The following is a 15,186-nucleotide window of genomic DNA, read 5'->3' as shown; positions in this document are numbered from 1 at the left end:
AGTACTGTTACACTTGTAAGGGATGTAATCTATTTTCATCAGTGCACAATTCCATATTGGCAACTTTGCTTATAATCAATAGTAATGAGCCATAGTTTAAAAGCACTAATTTCCTGCTGTGGTTTCTGCTAAAGAAGAGGATGACAGCACTAGGAGATCTATAGTTCTGAGAAGTATTAAGAGGGAGTTCAAAATATTTTATGGTACCTAATTTTCCATTTAAAAAAAAGTTCCTCTTCCCTTATTTACAGGATTTAAATGTTACTGAATAAAACTAACAAGTAGATACATAGATTTTTGAACGTAAAAGGCAGGCCCTATTCACACTGAAGTATTTGCCACAGAGATGGCTATAGTATAAATAGCCATTTATTTATGGCTATGACATTGATGACATTTATACTCAAATTGCTATCTGGTTCAGCATTAAAAAAAACTGATCCTCTGACATGTTGGAATAGATATATTGAGAATGAATGTGTCCACTACCAAATAACCTGTATATATGGACTCAGTCATCACCATGTATGTTGGGGCAGCTGCAGCCAAGATGATCCCTCATGCAACCTGTATGTTCATTCTTGAAGAATTCACCTAGATCAGTCCCCAAATGGTAATTGTTAGAAATGCTGCCAGATAAAAATAAAACCATGGTATACTCATTTGTTTTTGTTGGCTTTTTCTCCTAAGAAACTGAATCATTTAGAGCTGTTCAAAGGGCCAACCTTTCATTCTCAACTAGAAAGATGAATGACCAACACCATTGTGTGTTGTTTGAAATACAATATAGCAAATTCTTTTTTTAAGATCTACTTTGGGGAGTGGTCAAAACTTTCATTAACCACCAACTGAAGTCCACAAACCAAGGTGGTTTTTTTATTTAAACTAATTCGAATTGATGACCAAATAATTAAAGCATATAAATTATGTATATACATATGTAATATCTAAAATTAGTTTCTTCACTGATTCTGAAGCACTTTCATCATAAGACATATTGATTTTAGTAGAACATAAGACAATTAAGAATGGCCCTACTGGGTCATAAAATCAAAGAATATTAGGGTTGTAAGAGACCTCAGAAGGTCAGGTAGTCCTCAAAGCAGGACCAACACCAATTAAATCATTCCAGCAGGGCTTTGTCAAGCCGGGCCTTAAAAACTTCTAAGGACAGAGATTGCACCACCTCCTAGGAAACCCATTCCAGTACTTCACCACCCTCCTAGTGAAATACTGTTTCCTAATATCCAACCTAGACTTCCCACACTGTAACTTGAGACCATTGCTTCTTATTTTGTCATCTGCCACTGCTGAGAACAGCCTAGCTCCAACCTCTTTGGAACTCCCCTTCAGGTAGTTGAAGGCTGCTATCAAATCCCCCCCTCACTCTTCTCTTCTGCAGACTAAATAAGCCCAGTTCCCTCAGCCTCTCCTCGTAAGTCATGTGCCCAACCCCCAATCATTTTTGTTGCCCTCCGCTGAACTCTCTCCAATTTGTCCACATCCCTTCTGTAGCGGGTGGGGGGACCAAAACTGGACACAATACTCCAGGTGTGTCCTCACCAGGGCCGAACAGAGGGGAATAATCACTTCCCTCGATCTGCTGGCAATTCTCCTACTAATACAGCCCAATATGCTGTTGGCCTTCTTGGCAACAAGGGCACACCGCTGACTCATATCCAGCTTCTCATCCCCAGGTCCTTTTCTGCAGAACTACTGCTTAGCCAGTTGGTCCCCAGCCTGTAGCAGTGCATGGGATTCTTCTGTCCTAAGTGAAGGACTCTGCACTTGTCCTTGTCGAATCTCAGATTTCTTGTGGCCCAATCCCCCAGTTTGTCTAGGTCATTCTGGACCCTATCCCTACACTCCAGCGTATCTACCTCTCTCCCAGCTTAATGTCATCTGTGAACTTCATGAAGGTGAAAATCATCCTATCATCCAGATCATTAATAAAGATGTTGAACAAAACCGGCCCAAGGACTGACCCCTGGGGCACTCCGCTTGATACCAGCTGCCAACTAGACATCGAGCTGTTGATCACTACCCGTTGAGCCCGACAATCTAGCCAGCTTTCTATTCACCTTATAATCCATTCATCCAATCCATACTTCTTTAACTTGCTGGCAAGAATACTGTGGGAGATCGTATCAAAAGCTTTGCTAAAATCAAGGTATATCATGTCCCCTGCTTTCCCCATAGCCACAGAGCCAGTTATCTCATCATAGAAAGCAATCAGGTTGGCCAGGCATGACTAGCCCTTGGTGAATCCATGTTGATTGTTCCTGATCATCTTCCTCTTCTCCAAGTGCTTCAAAATGGATTCCTTGAGGACCTGCTCCATGATTTTGCCAATGACTGAAGTGAGGCTAACCGGTCTGTAGTCCCCAGGTTCTCTTTCTTCCCTTTTTTAAATATGGGCACTAATTTTTCCAATCATCCGGGACCTCCCCCGATCGCCACGAGTTTTCAGAGATAATGGTCAATGGCTCTGCAATCACATCAGCCAACTCCCCCAGCACCCTTGGATAAATTAGGTCTGGACCCATGGACTTTGTGCATGTCCAGCTTTTCTAAATAGTCCTTAACCTGTTCTTTCACCACTGAGGGCTGCTCACCTCCTCCCCATACTGTGTTGCCCAGTGCAGCAGTCTGGGAGCTGACCTCGTCTGTGAACAGCAAGGCAAAAAAAGCATCGAGTACTTCAGCTTTTTCCACATCGTCTGTCATTTGGTTTCCTCCCCCATTCAGTAAGGGTCCCACACTTTCCCTGACCTTCTTCTTGTTGCTAACATACCTATAGAAATCCTTCTTGTTACCCTTCACATCCCTTGCTAGCTGCAATTCCAATAGTGCCTTGGCCTTCCTGCATGCTCTAGCAATATTTTTATATTCCTGCCAAGTCATCTGTCCAAATTTCCACTTCTCGTAAGATTCCTTTTTGAGTTTAAGCTCACTGAAGATTTCAGTGTTAAGGCAAGCTGGTCGCCTGCCATATTTGCTATTCTTGGGTCAGACCAAAGGTCCATCTAGCCCAGAATCCTGTCTTCCGACAGTGGCCAGTGCCAGGTGACCCAGAGGGAATGAACAGAACAGTTAATCGTCTGGCAAACAGAAGCTAGGGACACCACTCCTGCCCACCCTGGCTAATAGCCATTGATGGACCTATCCTCCATGAATTTATCTAGTTCTTTTTTTAACCCTGTTATGGTCTTGGATTTCACAACATCCTCTGGAAAGTAGTTCCACAGGTTGACTGTGCGTTGTGTGAAAAAATACTTCCTTTTATTTGTTTTAAACCTGCTGCCTATTAATTTCATTTGGTGCCCCTAGTTCTTGTGTTATGAGAAGTAGTAAACAACATTTCCTTATCTACTTTCTCTACACCAGCCATGATTTTATAGACCTCAATAATATCTCCCCTTAGCTGTCTCATCTCATCCGACCACATCTGCACACAGTATTCAATATGTGGGCATATCATGGATTTATATACAGGCAACATGATATTTTCTGTCCTATTATCTTTCCCTTTCTTATTTATTCCCAGCATTCTGTTCGCTTTTTTAACTGCTGCTTCACATTGAAGCTATGTTTTCAGAGAACTATCCACAATGACTCCAAGATCTCTTTCTTGAGTGGTAACAGCTAATTTAGACCCCACCATTTTATATGTATAGTTGGGATCATGCTTTCCAATGTGCATTACTTTTCATTTATCAACATTAAATTTCATCTGCCATTTTGTTGCCCGGTCACCCAATTTTGAGAGATCCTTTTGTAGCTCTTCGCAGCGGACCTGGGTCTTAACTATCTTTAATAATTTTGTATCATCTGCAAATTTTGCCACCTCACTGTTTACCCCTTTTTCTAGATCATTTATGAATATGTTGAATAGGACTGGTCCCAGTACAGACCCCTCAGGGACACCACTATTGACCTCTCTCCATTTTGAAAACTGACCATTTATTCCTACCTTTTGGTTCCTATCTTTTAACCAGTTAGCAATCCATGAGAGCACCTTCCCTCTTATCCCATGGCAGCTTACTCTGCATATGAGCCTTTGGTGAGGGACCTTCTCAAAGGCTTTCTGAAAACCTAAGTACACTATATCAACTAGATCCCCTTGGTCCACATGCTTGTTGACCCCCCTCAAAGAATTCTAGTAGATTGGTGAGGCATGATTTCCCTTTACTAAAACCATGTTGACTCTTCCTCAAAAGATTATGTTAATCTATATGTCTGACAATATTGTTCTTTATTATAGTTTCAACCAATTTAAGTTCCTTCAGAACTCTTGGGTGAATACCATCTGGTCCTGGTGACTTATTGCTGTTTAATTTATCAATTTTTTCCAAAACCTCCTCTAATGATACCTCAATCTGGGACAATTCCTCAGATCTGTCACTTAAAAAGAATGACTTAGGTTTGGGAATCTCCATCACATCTACAGCCGTGAAGACCAATGCAAAGAATTCATTTAGTTTCTCCGCAATGAGACTTCAGGAGTGAGATTTTTTTCAAAAGCGGTCATTGTTGACCTAACTTCAGGCCAACTGATATCAACTGTAAAAGACTTCCATTGACTACAACGAGGCAGAGCTAGGCCAAGGCTGTGGGTTGTTGTAAGATCCACCCCTATTAATTATTGTCGATAATTATAAGCAAAATAGATTATATACTGGCACTTGCATACCAAAGAGATGTTCATATTAGAAATACCCAACACAGATATTATCCCTAATTTTATCAATTTCAATTGACAACTCGGAGTTTGAATCAGGCCTGGTTTAGCATCCAATGCCCAATTAAGTCAATGGGAGTCTTTTCATTGACTTTAATGGACATTGGATTGGGCTTCCAATCCACAAAATGTTTTGTGATAACATGGAAGTTCTCAGCTTGTTCTTCACAAAAACATTAATCCTAGCAGACAAGGAATACTGTTGCGCCAAAATGTAGCACTTTATATAATTATTTAAAAGGCTGACACATGCCATAAAATAAGCTAGTGCAGTCATTGAGTACTCTATGCTGTCACAGAAGATGAAATCAAGCTCAGAAATTTCCTTTCTGCTCAGATGAGGGGGAAAAAAACAAAAATGGGTGCAGATTTCCAGTTGAAGGAATACACCTAGGAGGGTGAAAATTATTGAGTTAGGCTTCAATACACTATGTTTTACAGAAAGAACTAGTGTAATAAAAACATGTTCTACTCAAATTAAGAGCCTCTTTGCCAGCAAAATTCACAATTTGTTCACAATGCCTCTATGGAACGTCACCATAAAAACACCACCACTCTTACAGTAGAGCTCCTGATGAGCTAATTTCAGGTAGATTGACTGGATCCTCTAATTTCTATTTCACTCTTTAAATTGCATTACCTTGTACAAAAGAATGGATTGCTTAAAATTCTATAATTACAGTATACATTTTAAACAGGTTACTAACAGCAGATTTCCGGATGACCAAAAATGTAGAATAGGATCAAAACAATGGTAATTTGAAACTGCAAAAGACTGACCACCACCCTCAAATAAATGTTGTTAACCTCAAGCATTTCTAAAACATGTCCCTAAATTTCCAAGATTTCACCATCAGACCTCTGGAAGGAAGCGCTGAACAACTTGCTGGTGCTGGAATTTATATACTTAATGCTTCATATGTGCATACACGCAAGTAATTGTTATATTTATCTACACTAGTGGTCCCCAAACTTTTCAGGGTTGCGCCCTCCCTTAGCCCTGTCCACATGCCCCCCCCCCCCCCACTATTCTCTCCCCAAGCCAGGGCTGGGAGCGGGGCCACTGCTCAGGGAGAGGGAGGCATGACAGTGGGGAGAGGCTGGGCCGCAGCTGGGGCAGAGAAGTGCTGGAAGTGGAGCGGGGCTGGGTGGTGCTCCCTCCCCAACACCCCTTATCGGCGCTAGCCCAGACCCCACCACGCCCCCCATAACATTTCTCCATGCCCCCCCTAGGGGGGTGCACCCCATAGTTTGAGGACCTTTGATCTACAAACACGGCCTTTATATGAAGGCAAGAATTCAGCATCTTATAGTTTCTAAAGTTATTCCAATCCACTTTCTTCTCAAATCAAATTATAATCCTTGAGAAAAATTATTGTTTGAAAGGATCATGTAATTTAAATAATGCACACAAGACTTCGGAACTGTGGAAGTTTGTTTCAAATTTTAGATATATTTAGTAGTTTATTGCTAACCATACTGCACATTTTATTTACATTTTTTTGGTCTAGAGAATGTTAAGCAATACCATAAGAAGTTGTCAAGGAACAGCCTTTGTGTAGATTCAGACTAGAGTTTGGAACCAAGCAGGACCCAAGACGAATAATTTTACTTCCTCTGTATTTACTGAGGCTGTTCATGGTTCTCAAATGCTATTGCATTTTATAGCTGATTTAGTTGAGTCCCCAAGCTCCACATTGTTAGCTGCCAAGTTCCAGAACCACCAGCTTTTTAGGTTCCTAACGCAAGGGACAAAGAGTTCTACAACAGAGGGTTACCAGCTATACATAGGTGAGGACTATTCAATTGGTCCTCACCTATGTAATCAAGTTACCCAACTCATGCTTTTAATTATAACTGTGAGAGGGAGTGCACACATAGGAGTGACAGCAGGGGAAAGAAGAGGCAGGGCCTGGAATTAAGCAGCATGCATACTACCAGCAATCAGGTAACAGCTAAGGGACACTGAAACAACTTCAGCCAACATAGCAGCAACATTCAGGCCTAATTAGCTAGGTCCCCAGGGGAGGGGATATACTCAACAGGTAAGGCAGCTAGAAAGGGCCTGACCCCAAAACATCATCATTTTTTCTGCACTCATGTCTCAACAAGCATAGAGAGGCCCCTGAGCAGCTCCAACACGCCCAGTAAAAGTCTGGGGATTGGATCATCTGACTATTCACAAGTAACAGCTTGCTCATTCACTCAATCAGGATGAACAAGATTAGAAATTTACATGATACCTCATTGCCTGAGGACTAAGCATAATTGCACTTGGGTATGCACAAGTTGCTTAGCATCCTTCTTCTGAATCAAGTGCTTCTGTTCCTTACTTTCCCTTCCTACTCTTAAAGGAGCAATGATTCAAATGCTGACTTGATCCTCACTCCCTCCCAGTGAAAATAGAAGTGGATCTCTTACTTTCTTCTCTCTCCACCCTCCATTTAAAAAATTTAAAAGATTAAAAACAGAAAAGAAAACCAAGAGTTGGGGCCATATTGTTCCTTCTTGTCCCTATTAAAGAGAACTTACTCCCTTGCCTCTCCCTCCCCAACATAGAAGTCATGACTTACTCCCTTGCCTCTCCCTTCTCAACTTGGGATCCTCTGTCACCACAGCTTTTGCAGCCTTTGTGAACTGCTCTGCCCAGGGCTATTAATTAAACCTTGGCCATGGAATCGGTTGCTCTTTCAGTACCCTCTGACATGAAGCATGTTAGGGAAATGGAAAGATTTGGTCTCCACAACAGAGATGCCTTCACTAATTAAACCCACGATACAATTCAGCCCCAGGATATGGCATCCAGCTGCACAGTGCTGCAATTCAAAGATGTGAAATGATTATTTTACATATCCTTTTCCCAACTGATATGCTCTGAAACACCCCTTGCAGACATTCAGATTTAGCCTGCCTTACTTTACCATGTCAATATAAGATATTTTAAATGTTATGTTTCCAAGCTAGTGGTAAATAACTATTCTGTTGGAAACAATTTGAGATTATAGTTGTATATAACCTGTCAAAGATATTTTCATTTAGTTTAAGGCAAGCATGCTACAGTAGTTTCTTCCCTAAACCCCTGCAGCACACATACAAAGAAGGATAAGTGGAAAACTAAATTGCTGATTTGTACAGGAAGCAGACCACCCATCCTTGGTGTTCATAATACTGCCACATCTTGTGAATTAAACCTCTGAGATCATTGTGCGTTTGAAGACAACTTGCTTTAACTCTACCAAAGGGGGGAAAGGTAATCAGAACTACTGTTTGATAACAGTGAGTTTTGTTATATAAAGGATAATTTGTATGCATTTTATTATAACCCTGATTATGGAAAACTTCGATTATTTACGACTTCCACCCAAGCTTCAGTGTCTCAAAAGAAATCATGGGAGCCTGAGGCTCCCTATGGCAGTACTAAGGGCTTGTCTACACTTAAAATGCTACAGCAGCACAATGGTGCGGCTGTAGTGCTTCAGCATAGATATTACCTATGCCTACACGAGGGATTCTCCCATCAGGGTAGGTAATCCATCTCCCTCAGAGGCAAGAGTTAGCGGTCTCTACACAGGGACTCAGGTCAACTTAACTACACAGCTCAGAAGTGTGGATTTTTCAAAGCAGCAGGCTTTTATTGATTATTCTGATGTGCCAGACTTCAATTCCCAATCATTTATTTTAGGATGTATTCATATTGTAAAAAGGAGAAAGACCACATTTCAAGCGAGATCATCTCAAGCAGAAAGGCAGGCCTCAGACTAGTGCACTTTGGTGTAGCTCACTAGAAAGAGGATAGCTCACATTAATTCCTAGATGAGAGAATTAGAAGAATACACTACTCAATCTATACAGCACACTAAATGGCAACATTTGGATGATATGGTGAACATCAGAACAGGCACCTAAAAAGGGACCTATACAAGCATAAACATAGGCAGAAAATGTTATACTATATAAATATTAAGTAACTCCCATTCAAGGTCTTTCTAGTTGTGAATGAATTAAGCCTCCCAGAAAGGTATGGGAATAGTATTCCCATGTTATAGCTTGGGAAACAAGACAAAGGAAAGTTAAATGATTTGCACAAGGTCACAGAAGAAATGCATGGGAGGGAAGGGAGAACTCAAGGCTTGAGACTCAACCATGCACCACAAGACTAGTCATCAACGTGAGGTTTAACCCAGGCAAATATAAACTAATGAATCTATGGTTAAGTAATATGAAACACGTACTCAGCAGGAGGCAGATTCTTGGAAATATTAATGCTCAAAGGGCAGCATTAAGACAACCCAGGGTCCTAAACACACCACAGCCCCTCCACCACTTGAAAAGCAGCCCTGGTCTTCTCCGATAAGTATGGGACCAGGTGGGCTTTCTACCAAGCTCTAGTGCAGGGGTTCTCAAAACAAAATTTTTGGTGGCCCCAGAGTGCAGCCACCAATTCTCACTGGTGGCCTTTTTCCTAAAATACTTAATTAACTTTATGAAAAACAATTAAAAATGCACAAATTCACATCCAAGTCATTATATTTTATATTTGTAGGGGTTTTTGGCAGACAATAATAAAAATGCTGCCTCCCCCTTCAGCCACCCCTCCTCCTCCCATCCAGGGCTTAATGGGTCCTGGGGCTTGCTGTGAAAAGTGATATTTGTTAATATCACAGCACACTTAATAGCTACCTGGGAGGCTATAAGTAATATTAACAAGCATAAAAGTATTACTTTTCCACAGATAGCTAGGAAGTCTGCTTGAAAAGTGATACTTGCATGTTTGTTAATATCACTTTTCTCACCAAGCCCCAAGATCCATTAAGTCCTGGATGGGGGGGCCCGAAGGGGAGGTAGCTGGGGCCAGAGGCGACGGTGGGATGGACACGGGGCCAGGGGAGGCAGCAGAGTCCCAGGGCAATAGGGGGATGGATTCAAGGCCAGGAAGGCGGCGGGGTCCGGGGGCGGATGGGGGGGAGGGGGAGGAAGAGTGGATATGGGGCTGTGGGAGACAGCAGGGGCCAGGTGTGATGGGGGTGGGTGATAAGCCCCACTATCGTGTGGCCAGAGCCAGGGCCTGGTTTCTGCTGCCATGCAGCCAGGGCCGGGGCTCAGTGCCCGTGGCTAGAACCTGGAGCTGGGGACAGGAACCACGTGGCTGGAACCAGGGATCGGAACCTGTTGCCACACAGCCGGAGCTGTGGGTCAGTGCCCAGTGCTAGAGCCCACCGCTGTATGGCCAGAGCCAGGTGCCGAAGCCCAGGGGTCAGCGTCCGCCACTACATGGGAACAAAGCTGTGAGCCGGCACCTGCTGCTGTGCACCTGGGGCAGTGGATCAGCATCAGGGGCTGGAGCCGCACGGCTGGAGCCGTGGGTCAGCGCCTGCTGCCGTGCAGTTAGTGGAAGGGAACACCACCAGGGGCTGGGGACATGTGGCTGGAGCTTGGGGCCAGCACCTGCCACCACATGGCCGGAACTGGGGGCCAAAATCCGACTGAAGCTCCACAACTGGAGCCGGCAGTCAGCACCTGCTGCCCCGCGGCCAGAGCCAGGGTTTGGCGCCCAAAGCCCTGTGCTTGGAGCCCACCGCCTTGCAGCTGGGACTGGGGTCAGTGCCTGTAGCCAGAGCCTGGGACTGAAACTAGGGGCCAGCGCCTGCTGCCCCACAGCTGGAACCAGGGGCCAAAAGCTGAAGCCCTGCAGTTGGAGGCAAGGGCTGTGTGGCCAGAGCCAGGGGGGTCAGTACCCGCTGCCCCATGGTTGGAGCCCAGGGCCGCACAGCCAGGCTCCTGAAGTCCTGCCGTTGGAGCCTGCCACCCACCCCCCTCCCCCCAATGTGGGTCAAGAACTCACCTTGCTCCTGCAGTGTTGCTCCCCGCCTCTCTCCAGTGGCAGTGCAAAGCAGCGCATCCAGGAGCAACAAGGAGGAGTGCAAAGGGCCGATGCTTTGCCTCCCCCCATCACCACCCAGGAGGCGGTCATGGCTGCATGAAAAGCCCCTGGTGGCTGCATGCGGCCACGGTGGCCGCGTATGAGAATGTTGCACTAGTGGCTGCTGCTCTTCCATTTACTGGAGGTTCTCTGAGACTGCAGACATCACTGCATCAGTTACATACAGGTCACATTTTTGAGCATTTTGCAACCATGCAGTCTACAAACTTTTTAAATAAAAGCTAGGATTTAGGTTTCATAGTATGACACTGCAATTGGAGCCACAGACATGGGTCTATTGTAAGTATACCTAACCTGGCCCTGGTCCCAAAGGGCACCTAAGCACAATTTTGAAGAGCAAGTTAGCTTTATGCCCCCTTGCACAAAACACGATGAAAGATTTTATTCAGACAAATTCTGGGACACTGTGATAACAGACACTAAAGTATATTTATGGGTTTGTACTATTAAATTTATTATTTTATTTTCAAGGAATACAAAACCATTCTAACATACTGGTTTTAATAGTTGTGTTAAAAGTAATTCCAACAAACAATGACTGTTTATCGAAATATGCTTGTTGAGTAAATTGTAAAAATATTACTAAAAAGTAACTGAAGAATCTGAATTTAGTGTACAGCAATTTGTTACACTAAATGATCTTGTTGGGAGAACGTGTTTTGGCTCTCAAATCAACCTACATGAATTATCATTTCTTTAGGAAATTAACTAAACTAACCTAGCAAAGTTCTTCTCACCCACTTGCCTGAGTCAAGCAATTGTTTTTAAATGGATGAGTAAATTATTATTCCTCCCTCTCTCATCATTATAAACTGGTAGGACAGTAAAATTTGTACCCGGAATGGTATGTTTTCATGGCAATTCTTCAAGATGAACTAAAAAAGAAAAACAAGTAACTGATTTACAATAAGGTTATTGTAAATCAAATCACTCTTTTATATCTCTAAAACCTGGACTGGTCCTGGTCCAGGACAAAATACCTCAAGTCTCACAACACAAATATTTTTTCCTACAGCAATTTATTTTCCTGGTCAGCAAATAAGTCAGACACCTGTTGGACAATGACTGATATAAAAGGAGGAGTCCTTCAAGAAAAGTTAGAGACAGCACCCAGGTAGAAGTCTCAGCACCCTTTTTCTCCTTGGCAATAGACATAACAGAGGAGGTTGAGCTGCTCAGCAAAGCATTGCCCAGGGAAATCATTTGTGGAGCCCCCAGACTCAGTTGTCCTCTTATCTTTGACTAGTAGGTCTTTGATAAAAACCTTGTCAAAACCTTGACTAAAGCTGTATGGTGTGATCATGGAAGTTTTCTGTTTTTTGAAAATATACAGATATGTTAGACATCTTCTTGCAAAGTACGGGTATGGTTTTATAATACTGTACAAATACTGTAAATGACATCAGGAACCACTATTATAAATGATTTCCTTTTTGTTTGGTTCAGTCAAAAAACCACAGAGCAATTAAAAAAATTAACTCATCGTGGCTGAGTGCCATGCAAAATGCATGGATGGGCATACACACAGTTTCCTAAAAAATGAAGTCGTGTCTGCTTTGCATGGAAATTAAAGATCTCATAGTACAGGGGCGGCCAACCTGTGGCTCTTCAGAAGTCACTATGCAGCTCCTCGTATAGGCACCGGCTCCGGGGCTGGAGCTACAGGTGCCAACTTTCCAATGCGCCAGGGGGCTGGGGGGTGCTCACAGCTCAATCCCTGGCTCTGCCACAGGACCTGCCCCCACTCCACCCTTCCTGCCCCCTCCCCTGAGCCTCCACTGCCCTTTCTCACTCCCCCCACCCCACCTCTTGCATGCCACTAAACAGCTGATCGGGAGGGGAGGCAAGGTGCTGATTGGCAGGGCTGCTGGTGGCTGGGTGGCACTGGCAGCAGGGTGGGGGGAGCTGATAGTGGGCTGCTGATATATTACTGTGAGTCTTGGGCAATGTACATTGGTAAATTCTGGCTCCTTCTCAGGCTGGCTACTCCTGTCATAGCACATTCTATAGCATGCCCAGCGCCTTGGGCCAAGATTTCCCTACCACTTCCTGCTGTACTACGGATCAGTTTTCTGCCAGTTGTTGCTTTATTTCATTTGTGCTGATGCCATATTGGTGCACATGCTCCAAACCTTGACCAATTTACTTACAAAGTTATACTCCTTTCCCCTATCTTTGTCTTTACAGAAGAATGTGATACAAGATCAGGCCTCATTCTACACAGATAAACAGTCTCGTGTGATTTCAATAGGATTACTCACATGTGTAAATTTAAACACATGTAAGGGCTTGTCCAAACTATAAATTTGTGCACCACTGCAGTTAATATAGCAGTAGCTACATCAGCACAGACCTCCAGGATAGATGTGCTGCTCTAATGTAAAATGGGGCTTGCACCCATTCAATTTACTCATTTCCAACTTGCAGTAGTGCACTGCATCTACCTTGTGGGGTTACAGTGCTGTCAGCAACGTAACTACGTTAGTGTAGCTACACTGCCGCAAAAATCTTGGGAGCAGGAATCCGTAAGGTTGTGTCTACACTGCAGCTGTTGTGCCTCCCAGCCTGGGTACACAGCATTTGCACAAGCTCCACTCCCCCGCGCAAGCTAAAAATGGACATTGCAGCTCAAACTCTCAAGCCCTCCCAACCTGCTTGGTCTGAGCTCAGGTGGCTAGCCTGAGTGTCTGCCAGAGTTTCAATGTCCACATTGCTATTTTCTATGCACTACCTCCAGAAAAGCTAGCATGAGTCTTTCAACACAGCTGGAAGACTTGTTCCCAAGCTGCATTGTAGATATACCCTAAGTGTTTGCAGGATCAGGGCCTTACACCTGTTCCGTTAATTAGCACAACAAACCCGGAAGCCTCAAATTTAACAATATACTTAAGCACATACTTAAGGTTTAGCAAGTGCCTAAGTAGCTTGCTAAATCAGAGCTGCAGTTTGTAAGCTCTTCACAGCATAAGACATCATTTACCTCTTAACACACTGTGGGACCTAATGAAAACAAACACCACCAGAACCCAGTAATGAAATTCTGTCCTCAGGAAGAACTCCCAAAGAAGCCAACTGGAATTTTCCACAGTAAAATCTGAGTAACAACTGCTGGATTTGGCCTACTGTCTGTAAATCATTCTGAAATACTTTAGGAGGAGAAATGCTGCAAGGGATAGAAATGATAAGTATTTCTTTATACAAGGCTGAGGTTTAGGAAAGAAATATGGGTGTTTATGTTAATATAATAAACACAGTATCATTACACAGGTTGAACAAAAACAAAAAAGCCAAAACGAGAGCACAGAGTTCTGGAATTGCTTCAAGGCCTTTCTCTGTGTGAGGATGAGTCAAGAACTCATCACATAATATTAGCATCATCATTTTATCATCTGACATAGTCAGGGGATCACGTCCAGCAATGACCAGGCCTCATCTGTCTCAAACTGGCCAGGCTGGAGCACTTTGCAGGGATTTATTAAGTCAGTGATTTTTACAGTCACACAACGGCTCTGGAGTTTGCCGATGCGTGCGTAGGGGGAAGGAGGTATCTGGGCCAACTCCCAGGCTGAGTTTAGGGGAGCCCCTGGGGAAGAGTCCACCACCACAGACTGGAACAACAACAGGGAGATAAGGCAGAAGACATCTGAAGAGAGGGCCTGGAGGAGGGGGTTAAATCGAGATCAGGCCCGGGGAAGCGGTTTGGGGGAAGAGAGGGTCGGGGTCATTAAACCGGGGCGGGTGTAGGGAACTAGGGGAACCTCTCCCCAGCAGTAGGGCTGCGATGCCCGCCCCTCACACACGGAGGAGAAAGGAGACAAAGCAGCCTTCATCCGCCAACTCCCCTGCCCGGGGGGGCGGCCCGGGCCCCTCAGACGCGGGTACCTACCGCAGCAGGAGAAGACGAGGAACAGGAGCTGCGCCGACCGCCAGCCTGGGGACCCTTTTGTGCTCCAACAAGGGGCCATAACACCGCCACGGGGGGAGGAGCTGCAGCCGCCGAGCCCCGCGCTAGAGCCGCCGCCGCGGGAGGGGCCAGGCGCCCCCTCAGACCGGAGCCCAGCGGAGCTGCCTGCCTCGGGGAGAGCTAGCGGCCCTCGCCTCATCCGTCGGCTCGGGGATCCATGAGACGCCGCCGGCCCCGGCCTCCTTCTCGCGCGCTCCGGCGGGGCCCAGTGCAGCTGCGCAGTGGATGGCCGAGCGCATGGATTTGCTCTCCACGGGCCCCCGGGCGGGGAGCGGGGAGCCGGCGGAGGGGAGAGGAGCAGAAGCCCGAGCTCCACCCCCCGGCTGGGGCCGAGGAGGGGGCGGGGTGTGACGAGGCGGCTGCGCCGCGGCCCGCCCCCGCCTCCGCCTCCGTGTCTCCTTGCTCGCCGCGGGCCCCGCCCGCAGGTTCCCGTCCGCCCCAGGCCACAGCCTCCTGCAGGAGTGACCACCGCCCGGCTGAGAGAGCGGGGGTGGCTCCGGCCTCTCGGCACTTGAGGACACTGGCCATCGTGCGGCTTAG

General features: G+C 45.2%; 1 protein-coding gene across 2 annotated transcripts in view; it reads right to left on the bottom strand.

The window, feature by feature from the left end:
* Window positions 1–14,973, bottom strand: part of LRP12 (LDL receptor related protein 12) — a 101,541-nt gene extending 86,568 nt beyond the window's left edge. For both annotated transcript variants that reach the window (XM_048841461.2, XM_048841462.2), the window contains exon 1: window positions 14,569–14,973. In XM_048841461.2, coding sequence (XP_048697418.1) covers window positions 14,569–14,785 — 217 coding nt within the window. In that variant the 5' untranslated portion in view covers window positions 14,786–14,973. The remainder of the gene's footprint in view (window positions 1–14,568) is intronic.
* Between the last annotated feature and the right edge of the window lie 213 nt (window positions 14,974–15,186).

This window comes from Caretta caretta, chromosome 2, assembly GCF_965140235.1.
Source record: "Caretta caretta isolate rCarCar2 chromosome 2, rCarCar1.hap1, whole genome shotgun sequence".
In the NCBI taxonomy this organism is placed as follows: Eukaryota; Metazoa; Chordata; order Testudines; family Cheloniidae; genus Caretta; species Caretta caretta.
The sequence above is the reverse complement of the archived record's forward strand: the minus strand, read 5'-3'. Positions and strand labels throughout refer to the sequence as shown.